Source organism: Branchiostoma belcheri, unplaced genomic scaffold (assembly GCF_001625305.1).
Source record: "Branchiostoma belcheri isolate BF01 breed outbred unplaced genomic scaffold, Haploidv18h27 scaffold79, whole genome shotgun sequence".
In the NCBI taxonomy this organism is placed as follows: domain Eukaryota; kingdom Metazoa; phylum Chordata; class Leptocardii; order Amphioxiformes; family Branchiostomatidae; genus Branchiostoma; species Branchiostoma belcheri.
Window position 1 is genome coordinate 1,021,742 of NW_017804453.1, and position 17,809 is coordinate 1,039,550.

A 17,809-nucleotide genomic window follows, 5' to 3' on the forward strand; every position below is an offset into this window, starting at 1 on the left:
TTTGTGGTACCTGAAGTAAAATGAAAAAGGAAGAAAAGAGACGATATCGATGTTCTAGCTATAATAATTGAGCGGAGAAGGTGTATTGCACAAAGTTTACTTAAACTTATCAAAGTTGACCAGCCTGCTAATTTCTATAGATACATTTTGACAATATTAATTTCCCCCAAACTAATATTCTTTGCAATTTACATTTTTGGGGAAAGACTTTCCTCATTGTCTGTAAACCATAAAAACTACGATCTCTAACTTAGCCTACGGTCATGTATTGGCTTGTATGGCTGCTAGCGTGACATGTAGACGTGGTGTCTCAACTTTAATACATGTATCTCGTATACTGTTTCATTCTTCTTCAGTATCAGTGAGAGCAACTTCAAGTCTCCTCCAGCCGTCAGGGCCCAGCTGGCCGTCAGTCTTACACGGGAGGTACGTCAGGTGGGCGATGTCGTCAGGAATCTCGCAAGGCTTGTACAGGACGGCGATCACGTGATCTCCGCGGCCTCTCATGGCCCGAAGATGGACCTGCTGCATCTCGTACCTGGGCAAACGGAAATGCTGCCATGTTGGATATCTAATGTATCCAAATAACAATGAGATCAAAACAACTTGCAAATCGAAGATTTCATACCTCTGGGAAGTACTGAAAGTTGTTGTGAATTAATTAATTTCTTGTTTCATTCATTATTGTGCACTTCTGGCTGATTCTGTACATACTCCACTGTCACTTCGCCCTGGCCTCCGGGGAGATTATTATTGGACCTCACTCTCTCCCAGTCTGTTCCAATTCGACCTTTCTGTCAGTCTGTGGTTACGCTATTCCCCCCTCACTTCCCGTGCCTCTACTGTATTCAAATAACTACGAACACACAAGGAAATGAAAAAAGACAACCAGTGCACCCAATGTAAAATTAATACGTCTGTACATGGAGGTTAATAAGGCTAGGATCTATTTCAAAGTACTGTACGACAGAACGTCCTCCCACCTGCACCAGGTACTCCTGAGGAAGTTCTCACTCAGGATCAGGATGGTTTTGAAGCTTTGGTCGATGCCGTGGGAAATATTCTCAATTATAGATTTCCCCACCTGGAAGAGATGCGTTGGTTATCGTTTCACATTTCATTTATCTCGATACTTGATACTTTATCGGGATATCCATTAGTTGCAAAAGCCACAGCAAAAGCAACTCCATGTACAAAATTGCTGCCAATTTCTGCATTCCTTTAGACTTCATACTAGCCTTACCACAAGGCCTTATTACCACATTGTCCTTATAACATCAAGTTGCAACCGTACCTGGAAGTCCCTGTCATGCACCAGGCCTTTAAACCCGTATGTCTCCTCCAATGTCTTGACCAGAACGCCCACCACCCACTCGTCGTCCTTACTGGAGTATGACACGAAGAAGTCGTACTTGTATCCCTGTTTGTTTCTTGGCATCTCCACCTATAGAATATGATATGTTTTATTTATTTATCTTCATTTATCTATTAGACTACACAGTTTTCAAAACAACAAATCCGTCAGAAGCCGTAAACATAAACGACGTCCTAACCTGACGGAACGCTGACAGTGACCTGAGAGTATCGAGCCCAGGGATTGGGTGACCAGGCATAGATTGGGCAAGTTTCTGCTCGACAATTCTGGCTGTGAAATGCTGCTCCTCCGCGCCTTCAAATTCATCCAACTGTTCCAGACACTTAGCCCACAGTCTGAAACAAAAAAAAAATCAACGATCTCATACCTCCGTGAAAATTTAGATTTTTTTGTGTGAATTTCTTGTTTTAATTCACTATTGTGAATTTCTCACTGATTCTACAAGCAACAACTCGACTTTGAGTGTTAGATTACAAAAAAAAAGAAAAAGAGTACCTGTGTGTCAAACCTGGGTTACAACGATCGTCAATCCCATGATTAACAGCTTGCCTGAACGCACAGATGGCGGACTGGTAGTCACCGAGCTCCAAGTGAATCTGTCCTATGTAGTCGTAGTCACTATAAGTTTCCTTAAATCCCACCGCCTTCTTAAAGTTTGTCAGAGCCTCTTGCAGCATTGAATCCGGAGACTGTTCTTGCAAAGATGTTTTATGTTTGAACATGGTAAAGAATATGATTCCCTTCCTGTCATGGCAGAACCACCCACATCGCCTGGGGTTTTGCTCGAGTGCTTCGTCTAACATTCCCAATGCCTTGGCGTATTCTTTCAGTTCAGGTCTTCCCAGCTGCTCCCCTATCCTTCTTACAACATATGGAGTTCGACTCAAGCCCAACGCTGTGTCGAAGCAATCCTTTGGTGTGGTCTCCGCAACATGACTCCTATTGAAAAGATCATGTCTCTCTGACTCCTCGGTATCCAGAACGATAATGCCGATGAAGACCCAGCACAGAGCAGCGTCTCTAGAGTTATCAGGTCTGTGTTCCTCGTACACGTGTATGGCGTCGTTAAAGTATGACAAAGCCTTGCATCGTGTGGACAAGATGTTCCCTAGTGGTGCCTTTGCCTGTAGCAGCTGCAGACAGAGCCTGTAGACGGCCAGACCACACTGGAACTTCCACGCTACCTTCTCTTCTGGTAGGGCGTGCTCAGACCTTCGGGCTGCCTCCTCAAAATACGTGAGATGTCCGAAATCACGCTTGTCTTGTTCAAACCACTGGATAGCGAAGGCCTGATAAGAGAAAGAACCTCCGTGTTTATTAATGACATCAGTTAATAACACACCATAATTAGACATTATCAAATCAGCTTAGGAGCATTCCGTGACCAAAACAAGAAATTGGAGATTTCAGACTTCCAGAAAGTATTACTTGGCTTCCTGAATTCCCCCATATCTAACTATCCGTGCTGGCTTCCGTTCAGATTATGAGGCCTTTGACCTCCTGTCATTCTGCCTGTCAATCTTTCCCAACCCACATGCTGTCAACCTACTCTGTCCGGACAAACAGGTCAGCCAACAGCCCAGCCACTCAAAACAATACTTCCGTGCTGGCACAAACAGGTCAGCAGACAGCTCAGGCACCCAAAATAAATACTTCCGTGCCGGTAACGCCTACGGTACTCTCAAACATGTACAAGCGTAATGAAGTGCAGGCATGATTCTTACTTTGGGCACCTAAGTTGAGGACCATTTGAAATTATTAGGTAAGAATACTGTGAATAATATAAATGTCTTTTTGTCAATTCTTTTAGCGAAATCGTCCGTCAACTTCCATCCTCCTTACCTGCTCTGCGATGGCCCTTGCTTGTCTCGCCTCGCCCTTGGTCCCACCTTCTGCCAGCAAGGCTTTGAGTTTTGCTTGCATCTCCCGAGCCTTTCCATACATGAACTGTGCCTCATACAGAACGACTAGATTTCCCATGGCGTTCAAGTTGTAGGGATCGACCTCTAAGACTTTTCGAAACGACTTCTCGGCTTCCCTAGACTGGTCTAAGTTGAATAGCATGAAACCTCTGATGTTGCCATAACGCATTGTGAGGAGGGTGAGGGTCTCGTTGTAATGTTCTTCGATATGGGGCAAGTCCAACTCTAGCTTCTTGGTGTCTTGTGCGTATTCTTTTAAGGACTTCCACGTTAAATGGCAACTGATTGCGCTCATCTTGACCTATGTGAACAGATATGGTTTATGAACAAATATTTTGATCGTAATTCACTATACAAATAATTTGATAGTCATGATCCACTACAATCTTCTATACCCCCACTACGATAAGACGGAACAACTGTAAGAAGCATATCGATATATATATATCTTCTAAAAGTAGATATAGTATAGCACAGTTTTCTTGTTATACCCTTGATATCTATGATAATTTGAGTTGTTAAATAACCTTCATATATCAGTTGATAATAACTTTCATATTGACATTGCCATGTATATAAGCTACGAACCCGGAAGTTCAGAATTTGAAGAAAAGTAGACGTTGATGATAGTAGACGTTGAACTGGGATACGGCATGTTACATCACGCCACTTTAAAACAGCAAAGTGAAACTAGTTGAGGCTATATTCAGTGCAGTTAAAGATGGTTTTAAGAAAACTAAAGCTTCTAAAACGTCGCCGGGTGGCCATAGACCCTGTCCGGTTAATAGTCTTGGCTTCCATACAACCCGTCTTCGCTTGATGACATTAACGGCCCTGCATGTCGTATGACAGTTTTGCGGTAACTCGAATTGAAGTTGACAGCAGTAAGGAAACTTACAAGGATCAATGATTCTATTCAAGTGAAGTTCATGACAAGTAAACAACATGAGTCGAGCGGAACTGAAAGCAGAATTCCATGTTTGTATATGCAGCAATCATCACTCGGGGTCCACTAGGTATGGACTTCCCGTTGTACATTTAATAGCAGTGCCCAAAGGACCTACCTGCTTTCTTTCAATGTGGCGGGAAGTTGTCGATTTGATGTGTCAATCTCGGGTTACTTATTAGCTAGGGCGGTGACAGGAGAGTCGACGCCGCCATGTAAAAAAAACGGAAGTTCAAAGGCTTTGGCCTAGTCCAAATGTTGATAGCATGGGCGGCGATTAGATGCTTTTTCTTTGAATTTCTTTCAGATACTTTCTTTCAACTAGAAGTATCATCAACTTTTCTTTTACTCATTTTCAAAGTACAGAAAGTATGTCATGGGGTCATGGGGGAACTGACGGGTTGAATAAAAAACAAACAAAGACGAGTCCATCTGCTGGCATAGACGGTATCCTGAAGTTAAAATCTTATCATGATCAATATAAGGTTGCATCATCCAAAATATGATGATATCGACATATATAGTGTTATACATATCTGTTTAATGAAAGGCATGTAATAGGTATCGATATCGATATACAAAAAGCTAGTGTGCCCCCCCCCAAATGACCTCCCCCTCAATAAGTGGTACCGCCCCAGCCCTTCCAAAAACACATGGGTCCCACACATGCGTACAAAGTCCGAGGGTACAATCAGCTGATTACCGTGGCCGACAAGAACAAAATTTTACACCGCAACTTTTGGTGTTTTACACCGCAACTTTTGGTGTTTTACACTGCAACTTTTGGTGTTTTACACTGCAACTTTTGGTGTTTTACACTGCAACTTTTGCTGTGTTTTACACTGCAACTTTTGCTGTGTTTTACACTGCAACTTTTGCTGTGTGGAAAACTTACACCCCTCCCCTTTTATAATGGACGGTCCCCCTGTCAGGTCAAAGGTGACAACGATGGCATGCAAACTACGTCGACTGAGTTATCCTTTTCGTGCATAAGTTTTTTAGAGGAAAAGCTTGGCTACGTTGTGACGTTAGTTTTTTTCTAAAGGTTTTTCTAGCTTTGGCCTATAGGTCGGGATAAATTTTAAAATGTTTCGACCAGGTCCAGTGATTACAAATTATGTTGCTATCTAGTGAATGTTGGTAACGTTTGCACCGCTACGTGTTGATGTCGACGCATGGTATGATAGAAATGATGTCTGTCTGAAGGCGTAAATATGTAATTAGCTTTTAAAAACTATCGTGGCATGATGTCATAAACGCTTGCATGCGGCGATAGTCGTCTTCCACGTTTCCCCGCCTTTGAGTCACGTGACATTTTCTAGCTAGAGAATTCGGACTCGCAAGGTCGCTAATAATTTGATGAGTAAATATTGGGCCTATGGGAGTCAAATGTGGCACCACTTGGTACTATGAAGCAATAAAGACTTATTTTCAATTATGAAGTGTTGACTCTTGACTCAGGTAAGTTATCGATCATTAGGGAACAATACGAGCGATCGCCATGACGTCACCGTAGGCAAAAAGTGGGTGCCAGTTGGCTGATTTGCCTACCAAGAATTTGCATATGTCTTCAAATAATTTGCATGCGTATAATGTAAACAAAAACAGCGATCGCTCGTATACGGCCAAGCATCCAGCTGGAAATGGCCAAGCATCCAGTAAATGGCCAAGCATCCAGCTGGAAAGCGGTGACGAGTGGCGTACCGCAAGGGTCAGTGTTGGGACCGCTTCTTTTCTCGATGTTTGTCAGTGACATACCCGATGAGCTACATAACTTTGTTTCCTTGTTTGCGGACGACACAAAGATCTATGCCATTGCACACGGGTGTGAAAGCCAGGCCAGAACACACGCGACTCAAGAACTCCACACGAGCCAGCCCATAACACATGTGACCCAAGAAATCCACACGAGCAATCTACACTCCACATGCCTACAGGCCGACTTGAATACTTTGCAGCGATGGTCATCTAGGATGCAGATGAAGTTTCACCCTGACAAGTGTAAAGTAATGCACCTGGGAAGAAGAAACCCCACGGGAAGAAAATCACACGGGACGAGGAAGTGTTTCTTCTCTTCAAGAGTCACAAGAGTGTGGAACTCTCTTTCCCAGGAAGCAGTGTCCAGCAAATCAGTAAATGAGTTCAAGAACCATATTGCACACGAGTGGAAGAATCACCAGGATATGTACAACTACACCTTTACGTACTGAACACATGAGAAGAATTGCTACCGCCGAAACTACCCGAAGTGCGGTCTCATTACCCACACAGGGTACCTATTGACCGGCTACAGGTGAGAAATACAGGTGAGAAATATACAAATTTGTAGACACTGTGACTCTCAGGCCGCCGCCATCTTTGTCACCTTTGACCTGACAGGGGGACCGTCCATTATAAAAGGGGAGGGGTGTAAGTTTTCCACACAGCAAAAGTTGCAGTATAAAACACAGCAAAAGTTGCAGTGTAAAACACCAAAAGTTGCAGTGTAAAACACCAAAAAGTTGCAGTGTAAAACACAGCAAAAGTTGCAGTGTAAAACACAGCAAAAGTTGCAGTGTAAAACACCCAAAGTTGCAGTGTAAAACACCAAAAGTTGCAGTGTAAAACACCAAAAGTTGCGGTGTAAAACATCAAAAGTTGTGGTGTAAAATTTTGTACTTGTCGGCCACGGTAGCTGATAGCTAAAGAGTGAGTTTGATTAAGTTTTGTTGCTACTTCTGGAAATATGTCTTCCTTTGCGCCAGCCTCGTCTAAAAAGGCCAAGAAGAGAGCCGCAGTCGACGGTGTAGACGGGGAATTCTTTCCAGGTAGGTTTGTGTGGAACTGACAACTGAACGTGTGAAGGCAGTGCCACAGGACCGGTGGGCGGTAGGTAGGCGGGGCACCTGAGCTGGGGTATAGGGGTGGGATGGGGTCCATGTCCGCTGGGTGATTTTTTGGTAAGTTCAACATTTTTTTAACAATCTGCATTATATGTGACAAGTTGCTGTTTGTTACTTCAAACCGTTCTATCCAGAAAATGACATGCAGGACGGGAAGGGGAGGGGGCGGGGGGTTGGGGGTCACTCAAGCTTCAAGGAATGGGATTTAATTCTGAATCCTGGGAATCTAAATCAGGTACATGTCAGGGAGATACTTCTAGTAGGTCTTGTCATTTCCTAAAAGGTGACCACTGTCAATCAATGATCAAAGTTCTTCTTTCTTGTCAGCTGGAGAGTTGGCTGTGCTCCATAGCTGAGGGTCTGCATGCCCTTTTTCGTTAACCGTTATGGGCTATTTTAATTTACCGTTAATCGTTGCCGGCCTGCTCTAATTCAACGTTAAGCGTTATCAGTATATTCCTCGTGAAGCGTTATGGGTCGTTTTAATTCAACGTAAAACGTTATTTGTCATCCTAAATTCAGCGTTAAGCGTTAATGAATAATTCTTCGTTACGCCTAATTTTGCCTTTCAAAGTGCAGGAAAATGCGTCATTGAAGGTTTAAAAATACAAAATTTCCCGGGGGAGAATGCCCCCGGACCCCCTCTACATTGCTCGCGCCTGCCTTGCTCGCGCATCTGGCTCTCGGTCCCTTCCGCTCTAGCCAGAACCAGTTTACCCTTCAATTTCCGGAGGTTTGCGGAGAGTTACAGAATTTTGTAACGAATCCGTCATGCAAACTTGACAGGCAAATTAACAAAAATCTTGAGTAAAATATGAAAACATCAGAAGAACCGACAAACACTCTCAACACCATTATTTGCCTCTCAAAATGCGGGAAATTGCTTTTTTGAAGGCTTAAAAATCCTAAATTTCCCGGGGGAGCATTCCCCCGGACCCCCTACGATTACGAGCGCCTTCGGCGCTCCCCTCTCAAAATCCATCGGTAAAATTGGGCAGACTGAAAAAATGCAAGCTAGCCGACGTCGACTCGGACACCCCGGTATTTGTGGACGCACTCGGGGACCAGGGCAGGTGGGAAACACAGGGAACACATACCTTTAATGCATGCTTCATTACATGTAAGGTATACGTAATTTTGTCAGTGATCACCTTTTCTCACAAAGCGAGATACCAAATCCAGTGCAGCTCGAAAAAAAAGCCTGTCAATTTACCGTTAAGCGTTGCCGACCGTCCTGAATTTACCGTTAAGCGTTATCGGCCCTGCTGAATTTACCGTTAACCGTTGCCAGGACCCCCCCATGCAGACCCTCATAGCTAGTAAGCCTTGGACTTTAGAACCATTGACCATAAGTTCATACAAGTAGGTCAATACATACATTCAACTCTACCTCACCCACCATTACTTATTAACCAGCTCAGCTGTCAGTGAGTAGAAACAGGTTTCACTGACAACTGTTTGTACTCTGCATGAGGTCTTGTTTTCAGCATGTCATCTGTTTGTTTGTTTGCTTGTGTTTCTGTAGTTATGTCGTCCGCATGCTTGGCACCTTGTCTCAGGGGACATTGTTGACAGGAAGTAAAGTCAAAGGTCCCGGAAATGTCATAGTAAAGGTTATCTCGTTTAATTTCCTGACTTCAATATTCAAATTCCCTGTGGCATTCTGGGAGAATTCATGGGAAAATACATCTACACACTGTATATATATATGTAAGCTCTCTGTATACAAGCAGAGATACATGTTGATTGGGTGACAAATTTTATAAAGCCATGTCATTTTTATGCTGTATGTAGTTCCTAAATCTGTTCACCTTTCTTGCAGGAATCCAGAAGATCCAGTACAAGCCTGATGCTGGTCCAGAGGATGTTCTGTGCTTTAAACACTACAATGCTTCTGAGGTTAGTGCTTTAGTAGTTAGTAGTATTAGTACTTTAGTATATCTTTTAGTTGAAACACTTGATGGTTCACCTTTTTTGGTGTTCCTTAAAAGTTTGGCGCTCATGCTTATAGATTGTAAAGACAAAGGACAATTGTTGTTTGCTAACATTAGTGAACTAAATCAGGTCTGAAGGCATGATGATGTTGATGATGATGGTGATGATTGTGATGATGGTGATGATGATGGTTATGATGACAATGACAGTTTGCCCATACAGATGCTTAAAGTTAAACAGTATGCCAACAGTAGAAATATTAGCTGAATTGAACCTGTCCTGCAGATTGTGTATGGGAAGTCCATGGAAGAATGGCTGAGGTTCTCTGTCTGCTACTGGCACACTTTCAGGGGCACAGGTAAGATTAGAGGTTAAACCCCCAATTTACAAATCGTAGAATTATAACTGGCACAATATCACAGATACTATAAAACTATACCTGCATTTACCTTTCTCCCTGTTGTGTATAGCTAATGTAACAAAACACAAATTTGGTGCTGAAAGATAACTTCAGCAGGGTGAAGGTTGAAAAGGGTTAGTAGAAAGAGAAGTCCAGTCCAAAAGGCAGAAAAGGTGGTCCAGTCTGCTGGTCAGGGGGGTGGAAAACTAGTCCAGTTGAGACCAAGTCTTACCACCTTTTTTTCCATCAACCTGGTTGAACATGATTAACTCCTTTGACAGGTGCTGACCCCTTTGGTTTCCCCACCCTGCACCGTCCCTGGGAAGATGGCACTGACTCCATGGAGAACGCCAAGAGAAGACTGGGGGCTGCCTTTGAGTTCTTCACAAAGCTGGGGGTGAGAAATGATTGACACATGTCAACGTTTCAAACTAAGGACATGTACAGTTAATCATCTAATATATTGGTAGAAATATCGCCAATCTAAACTTCTAATTCTGTGTCTGTATAACCAGTATATAACTGCCCTTCAGCACTACTAAGTAAACATTTATATCATGATTATATATGACACTATATATTTCTAAATTACTCATGTTCAAGACTACGAAACACAGTTGAGCCTGACATTACATTAGTTTATTTTGCTTTTCAGGTGAAGTATTGGACATTCCATGACAGGTTTGTCTTTAATTTGGTTTCATCTTAAAATTTAATATCTGACTTATTGATATAATGTAGAATACCATGACAATAAATTTTCTGTATATTTTCAATACAGTACATGTATATATTCTGTATATATTCAACCTATATGTTAATTATTGTGTTGGAAAGACAGATCCACATGTAAATTGTAGAAAGTAACCAGCTATGGACTAAACAGACATGGACTACAAGTTTTTCTTTTAGTTTCATTGCACTGAGACAAGGTTCTTGCATCAGGTACATTTATGCCGTGCACATATTAACAGTCTAAGTTTTATACATGCAACAGCCATTCTATTATATTATAAAGGTACTAATCAAGCTGAGTGTCTGCCTTAGAAGCTATATATAGCTGTAAAGTAGATTAGACATACCTGCGACAATGTTTTTGCATCAGCTATGCAGTAACAGTCTAAAAATGGCAATTAGAGTGGATAACAAGCATTGCAGACGTTCTATACGTGGCAGCCATTCCATTCTTTCCACTGACTCATTACTTGAGTTAAAGTGTTTGCCTGTAACTGTCAAAAATAGCTCTTTTGTTGTATTTAAAGTCATAATGAATTGATTTTTCCTGTCTGCATAATTTTCATATTGAACACTGTGCTTACCCTCTTGTCTAACTTAAACCAAAGGGACATTGCTCCAGAGGGGAATGATTTGGCAGAGACGAACAGAAACCTGGATGAGGTTGTTGATCTGGCTGTGAAACTGCAGGGTGAGACCGGCATGAAACTGCTGTGGGGGACCTGCAACCTGTTTGCCAACCCTAGGTCAGAACCTTTTGCAGAAAGTGGAATGGCATAATGTCAAAATTAACCCTACATCCACAAGTGGATTATCAAATAATAATGTCACTCACTCACTCACTCATGAGGTTTAACGTCTGTTGTTCCCCGTCTTCCGAGGGTTAGACGTATAATGTATATGGAGATATTTATCAGAGGCTTCATCGTCGCTGTGTGTGTGCGTGCGTGCTCAAAATTTTTAATGGTCATTGCCATACATTGTACCATGTATAATTGACGTGCAATAAAGTTCTCTAATAAAGGTGCACACAAATCCAATTTTGGTCACTGTACAGTTGCTCAGCAATTGCCTTCTATTGGAAAGAAGGTCTAGATCTGCTGTCTCCTATTGTTTATTACCAGGTACATGAACGGTGCAGCCACCAACCCAGACGCTCACATCGTGGCCCATGCTGCTGCACAGGTCAAGAAGGGGTTAGAGGTCACCAAGCGCCTGGGAGGCCAGAACTTTGGTAAAGAATGTAGTTTCATGTTTCACTTCATATTCAAATCATAACATCTTGATTGAATGAGTGACTCTAGAGAAGTGAAAAATCTGTCCCTGTCCATTAATTTTCAGGCATTAGAGCAGTAATATTGGGCACTTGTAATGTCTGTATTATGTATATATGTAATGAACTTTTGCTGTAAAATCATTGCCTTTGTATATATATTTTATATGTGCGAAGTTGTAAAATTAACATCATTCAGGCATGTCTCCCTGTTGCTCCTTGTGACTGTTATGCAGTGTTCTGGGGCGGACGTGAGGGTTACCACACTATCCTCAACACAGATGTTCTGGCAGAGCTGTCCCACATGGCAAACTTCTTCAAGATGGCAGTCGGTAAGTTCATGCAGCTGAGTGCCCTCTCTTTTGGTTTGGTGTGAATATTGCCTTGATCTCAGTTTTTCATAACACTTGAGAAGCATTTTTGTACATTCTTTTGTGTGATTACAGTACTGTGTGTATTGACTACAAGCCTGTGTGATTCAAAATATCATTCAATCCAGAACACCCATATCAAACATTATCATGGCTAAGGTAGAGCATTCTCACTAGTAAAAGTGCATACATCATTTACAATGACTTCTTATAACATCTCTAAACTGCTGCTCTCCAATGTTTACCATGATTGCTGTCTGTCTGTTCCAGCTCATAAGAAGAAGATTGGCTTCACAGGACAGTTCCTTTTGGAACCCAAACCCAAGGAACCTACCAAGCACCAGTATGACTATGGTCAGGGGAATTTAACTTGATGACCACCCTGTATTGTTTTGAAAATTCATTGTTCAGTTAAGTGTTCAATTAATGAATTTGTAAGTAAGGCATGTAATTACTATTTTTTTTTATTGTACAAGGAGCTTGACATCTTGATTACCAGTGTTTATTTGAATGTGTTTTTTCCAGATGCCATGACAGTCATTGGGTTTCTGAAGCATTTTGGCCTGGAGAAAGACTTTAAGGTATTATTAAGTAACCAATGTTCATACAAAATAAGATAACAGACAGCATATCAGATAATGATTTTGCCTTTTTTTGTAGAATCTTATGCAATACTGAATTTCAATTGATACTGGCGATTATGATTTACTTATTATCATTCAGCAGTTATATCCAGATTTAGTAAAGTTTTTATGTTAGCAAAGTCCTTGATGTCTGTCTACTAAATGTATTTCATACCCATGTGTTCTACAGTTGAATATAGAGCCCAACCACACTACACTAGCTGGTCATGGATATGAGCATGATGTTGTCATGGCATCTGCGTAAGTATCCCATCAGGATTGTACATGTTTTTTTTGCATTACCGGTAAACTGTCTTTAGACACCTGGTCCAGTTTGATTGTGTGGTGAGGTCTTTACCTTGCTTGAGGCTTGGCTGTCCTCATACATGTACACAGGACCTCCAGCTTTACGTTCCCATCCTAGAGGACATCCTTACCAAAACTAGCTAGTCTTTTTCACCTGAGTGGAGGGGGCACAACATTATCCTGAAGGACTTGCTAGGGATATCATTATGATGATTATATACTTCAATAGATAAGCATTGAATTGATTTTTTTAATATCACATTCGACTCCATAAAAAAATAAAGTACTTTTTATAGTGCATTTACAGCATGAATATGACATGATTTTATTTTACACTTGTAGCTTCGACATGCTGGGGTCCATAGACTCTAACACAGGGTCCCCAGACCTGGGCTGGGACACAGACCAGTTCCCTATGGATGTGAAGAACTGCACTATGGTTATGAAGGTAAAATCATGTTTAGAATATTTGTCAATAAAAAATAATTTACCATGTGTATGGAGCTTTTGTTTTTGGTGTGTTTGCTTATATGTCTGTAATTTAAGTACAGAAGATCACAGGTGAGGGGGGATAAACCACAGACTGACAGGAAGGCTACATGGGAGGTCAAAATTGTCTCAAGCTGGGAGGAAATGACAGTGGAATATGACAGTGGACATGGCTTCTATGTATGTATAGCCCTTCTTAAACATTCCATTTCTCCTGCACACAGACTGTACTGGAGATGGGAGGGCTGGCCCCGGGCGGACTGAACTTTGACTGTAAGGTTCGTCGTGAGTCCACTGATCTGGAGGACATGTTCATCTCGCATGTCGGTGCCATGGATGCCTTCGCTCGGGGTTTGAAGAGCGCTGCAAAGGTGTTACAGGAGGGAGTACTCACCAGGCTGGTCAAGGTTAGTATCAGTCTTTAAGTTTAGATAGTTAGATAGTTTCAAATGGTTTCAGATGTCTTCATATTTTGCCTAATTTCACAAGATTATATTGAATTCTCAAGTGTTAAAAATTAAATCAAAGTTTGTTCTTCTCATCCACTCTGATTTTGGTATGGGATGAATTGATCAAGAACAAGAGCCAAACAGCCCATCAGTCCAGAATATAGAGAAGTTAACACTATAAATTCTGAGAAAAAAACACAATCAGGGAGAATTTGATTATTAATGCTCTTACATTTAGAATTCTCCATGTCTCCCCAACCATTCCAATAAGTTTGAAAGTAATGTTTTAAAATGATAGAATAGTTTCAAGTTAGTCTAATGGAAGCTACAGTAAAAAGTCAAAATATTCAACCTGTTGTTGGTATAAGCTTCCAATTGGAGAGAGGAAGGCTACAGAGAAAACAATGATATTACGATTTCAGTTTGATATTTTCTGACTTCTCAACTTCTAAGTTTTCCAGAAACATCATCCATTTCCAAAATTGAGCAAAACCTGCAGGACAAAGACATTAATGTGCATTAAGTTTGTGTGTCAAAACTGACCTTTTGTATTTTGCAGGAGCGTTACTTGAGCTTCAGCAGTGGGATTGGCGCCAAGATCGCCAAGGGCACTGCCACTATAGAGGAGTGTGAGGTACGGCAACCTTGTTTGGCAACTCTTGGATTTTAATTGACGTTTTTGTTGAGACTTTTGTCCTGAATTCTATCTATTCAGGACACAGAACAAAATTTATGCTTACTCAATACTGCCTGAAGTTGCTGTAGCCATGACATTTTGGCATAATGGTATTATGGCAAGGGAGCAAAGCAGCCTGCACCATCATCCATATTTACCACCCACTCTGTCTTGTCGCTGGCATGGTAGCCTGAGTGATGAGAGAGTCAGTTGTACATGTAGCTATGGAGGATGGTACCCAGGCTAGTGGGCACTATCTTGTCTATGCTCTTGGTTCTCCCATCAATATGATGGATGAGGTAGAACCCTGATGCTAATTGCCTACCAATTTCAATCTGGTAATGTTTTTCATTCCCCACAGAAATACTTTCTAGTAGTTTGGAGTAGGTGGTGATGAATAGCCTGGGTGCCATCCTCCATAATTACCGGCAGCTCCCTATTGTCGCTCATCGACTTCCGCAGCAACCAGCAACAATGGGGAATAGAAAGCCGGCGGTAATTATGAAGGATGGCACCTACAATGTAGACTGGATGATGAAGGCTTGAATTATACTCAAAGGTTCCATAACATAGTAAATTGTTATAATTTATGACCGAACCCCATGGTCAATAGTAGCTAAGGCACAATAGTTGACAAAGCCACAGAGATTCTTTTGTGCACAACAGCGAGGCGAAAACTGCTGAATGCTAGAGGAATATGTCAGGTTTGCACCTGTATGATAGGGAACATCACATATACACAGCCACCATCACATAGTATATTACAAAGGAACGAAATACAAGGATCAAAATACATCACTGCTTCAAAGTAAAAGACAAAACATTAAATCAGAGCCTTGTCTTGTCTCCTCTCTTCATATTTATCTGTCATCCACGTTCCGGCATGGCAACAGACATCTTTGCCCAGTTTCATCCTGTTGACCACTGTCATGGGGCAAGAAAATTTCTTGTTTTTTTTTTCAAAATCAGGCGAATCCGTGTGCTGATGTCATCCATAAAAAATTACTTGCTGTGGCCTTAGTACGAAGTGTTGGCTGGCAGTTCACATGACCCCATATAGTGCCAGATAAAAGAGGGCTTTACAAGAGAACAAAACTTTTTGAGTTGATTTTCACATATTTCGTAGATTGTACCTTGAACCCATACATATTCAATTAATGCACCCTACTATAAATTTTTAAACTAGTGTAGTACTTTGGGTTCCATGTAAATACCTATAGGCTATTATGTGTTCTGCTACAATACCTTATCAGATATATGAAAGGAATACTGAGTGTTTATCCATACATAATTCATTAGTATACAGTCAGTTTATCACAGACATGCAGAGGTGGAAATCATGATCATCACCTCAAGGTATATTTGACTAATGCAATTTTTGACATGTTACTAAGCTTTCTGTGACAGAGATGGATAGAGCACCATTGCACTTATCTAAGGCCCAAGATAACCATTGACCCCAAGAGCACTAGATATTGAAATAAAGATTAGGGGGAAGAAAAGATTTCCTATCTAAAGCCAATTCTCCTGGCAGTTCTTAGAAAAGTCTGAAGTTGATAAATCATTATGACAGTTACTTGAGAGTTTGTTGTCTATCAATGTACTCAACATTATAATCTTTAGAATTTGAGATTGAGATTCTTAGATATGTCGATGAAGGTCTTTGATGAAGGTTTTTTGTCATTCATTGCACAATTCAAAATCAGCTCTTTTATCCTTCATTGAAGAAAGAGAGCATCATCTTACTCCTTGAAGAATTCAACCAATGGCTTGAATTATTTTGTATGATGGAGATTGTTAGACATTTTCCATGGCAAAATTACAAATGTAACTGCTGTGTTTCAGTTACATGTGAGAGGCCAGTAATACTACATGACCAGACCCTGCTATTATAAATTCAATTTTTGTAAACTACCAGACTTTAGTATGGTACTGGCAGCTCACATGGGTGGAGGCTTGGCTAAGACAGTTTAGCATGCCTAGTATCTTCAAGACACTTTTGTGGCTGACAGTTATTATATAAATGCCCTAGTCTATCTGACTGTAAGTAGACACCACATTTACAAGCCATATTTCAGACACAATTTACCCAAGCTAATTTAGCTGGGCAGAAGACATTTCAAGTGGCAAATACAGATACAAGTAGAAACTCTGAAACAAGGACATTATATACATGTAACAATGTTTGACAGGGCTGACTTTCTAACGTTCTGTCAATCTTCCCCATCCATGTGCTGTCATTTCTGTCCTGACAGACACACAAACAGCTCATCCACCCAAAACAGTACTTCCCCACCCAGAAGTAATGACTTAATTTTACTCATAACATCTATACACTATTCTGCTTGCAGTATTTGATGCCCCAAACTGTTTTTAATTGCCCACAATCTGCCACTCATGATGTACATGTATCTGATGTAGATATGTACATGCAGTTCCTGTACATGTGAAGCTGCATTAATGTGAACATAAACACTTATGATTGATTGTCTTTATCAAAGATAGCGTGTTGCATAATAGGGTGTACAGGAATTATAATGATTTCATTTTATTTAGCACAATGTTATGCAATTGCATTTCTCAGATGTCTGACATTATGTGTAGACTGACAGGTATTTAACTACATACCATGGGGAGGAGCATTTGGTTGCCACAGAGACTACAGATTTTCCATAAGGTAATGTTGCTTAATTGGCAGGCTGGGAGGAAGTGAGTGTACCCATGCAAGTTACTTAATAATATTTAATATACTAATAGCTATCAGTGACTTTGGGCATGTCAGAACAAGCTCTCAGCCTGCAAGGTTACTTGGTCAATTGAAAGTACACAAGACCATCAATTTGGCTGTGATAATAGAATTACAAATACTCTAAATACTTTAGGGAGGTTTAAAATGTGTGACTTCTTGTTTATACTCTTGTGTGTTCTAGGACTACATCATGCAGAAGGGTGAGCCTAAGGCAGCCTCTGGGAAACAGGAGAAGTTTGAGGCTATCCTGAACCACTATGTGTGAGGAACCCATCTCCACATGCTACGTACCCTCATCACCTGCCCTAGCCTAGCAGGCTTTACAAGTCAGGTTTTTAGAAAGCTTATTGTGCACTTTTTTTCTGATGGCATATCAGTTCTCAGAACTGAGTTTCCTGTGGGCCTTTCTATAGACTCAAGGCGAGGAGTACTGAGAACTTGTATGTCATGATAAAATAAGCACATTAGAACCCCCCCCCCCAAAAAAAAAGCAATTGACAGCTGCCCTCATAGTGCTGGAACTACATTGTGGAATACAGTTATTCAGTTATTGGATAAAGTAATGACAAGAAAGTGAAAACCAATTACCCCCTTTTAATGCTATACTCTCTATCAGTCAGACAATGGCTAACAGACAAACATTTGTAGTGAATAAGTTTGCAATTGAGCAATATCAAT

At 41.1% G+C, this 17,809-nt stretch overlaps 2 protein-coding genes across 3 annotated transcripts; one reads left to right on the forward strand and one right to left on the reverse strand.

The window, feature by feature from the left end:
* Positions 1-1,224: 1,224 nt before the first annotated feature.
* On the reverse strand, positions 1,225-9,712 carry LOC109485923. 2 transcript variants are annotated; one of them, XM_019789620.1, is made up of 5 exons: positions 9,696-9,712; positions 3,218-3,598; positions 1,871-2,664; positions 1,554-1,710; positions 1,225-1,444 (listed from the first exon to the last, which is right to left on the reverse strand). In XM_019789620.1, exons 1-5 carry the CDS (start codon positions 9,705-9,707, stop codon positions 1,256-1,258), a joined length of 1,533 nt encoding a protein of 510 aa, XP_019645179.1. In that variant the 5' UTR covers positions 9,708-9,712; the 3' UTR covers positions 1,225-1,255. The 2 variants fall into 2 exon arrangements, with proteins under 2 accessions (XP_019645179.1, XP_019645180.1); XM_019789621.1 differs by lacking the exon at positions 9,696-9,712 and adding an exon at positions 4,362-4,455.
* On the forward strand, positions 4,874-17,605 carry LOC109485924 (xylose isomerase-like). The gene is made up of 16 exons (XM_019789622.1): positions 4,874-4,936; positions 6,916-7,050; positions 8,948-9,024; positions 9,346-9,418; positions 9,742-9,857; positions 10,116-10,141; positions 10,804-10,941; positions 11,320-11,429; positions 11,705-11,800; positions 12,110-12,193; positions 12,365-12,420; positions 12,653-12,723; positions 13,111-13,216; positions 13,482-13,664; positions 14,266-14,340; positions 17,313-17,605. The coding sequence occupies exons 2-16, from the start codon at positions 6,969-6,971 to the stop codon at positions 17,394-17,396; spliced, it is 1,377 nt and encodes a 458-aa protein (XP_019645181.1). The 5' UTR covers positions 4,874-4,936; positions 6,916-6,968; the 3' UTR covers positions 17,397-17,605.
* Positions 17,606-17,809: the final 204 nt, after the last annotated feature.

What these genes read in the sequence shown, in the direction of transcription:
- LOC109485924 (XM_019789622.1), top strand. Translation starts at nt 6,969, where the DNA reads ATGTCTTCCTTTGCGCCAGCCTCGTCTAAAAAGGCCAAGAAGAGAGCC. An exon ending in AGACGGGGAATTCTTTCCAG is followed by an intron (nt 7,051 to 8,947) that starts GTAGGTTTGTGT and finishes CCTTTCTTGCAG; the next exon opens with GAATCCAGAAGATCCAGTAC. An exon ending in GCACACTTTCAGGGGCACAG is followed by an intron (nt 9,419 to 9,741) that starts GTAAGATTAGAG and finishes CTCCTTTGACAG; the next exon opens with GTGCTGACCCCTTTGGTTTC.
- LOC109485923 (XM_019789620.1), bottom strand. An exon ending in CAAGGGCCATCGCAGAGCAG is followed by an intron (nt 2,665 to 3,217) that starts GTAAGGAGGATG and finishes TTCTCTTATCAG; the next exon opens with GCCTTCGCTATCCAGTGGTT. An exon ending in AACCCAGGTTTGACACACAG is followed by an intron (nt 1,711 to 1,870) that starts GTACTCTTTTTC and finishes TTTTTGTTTCAG; the next exon opens with ACTGTGGGCTAAGTGTCTGG.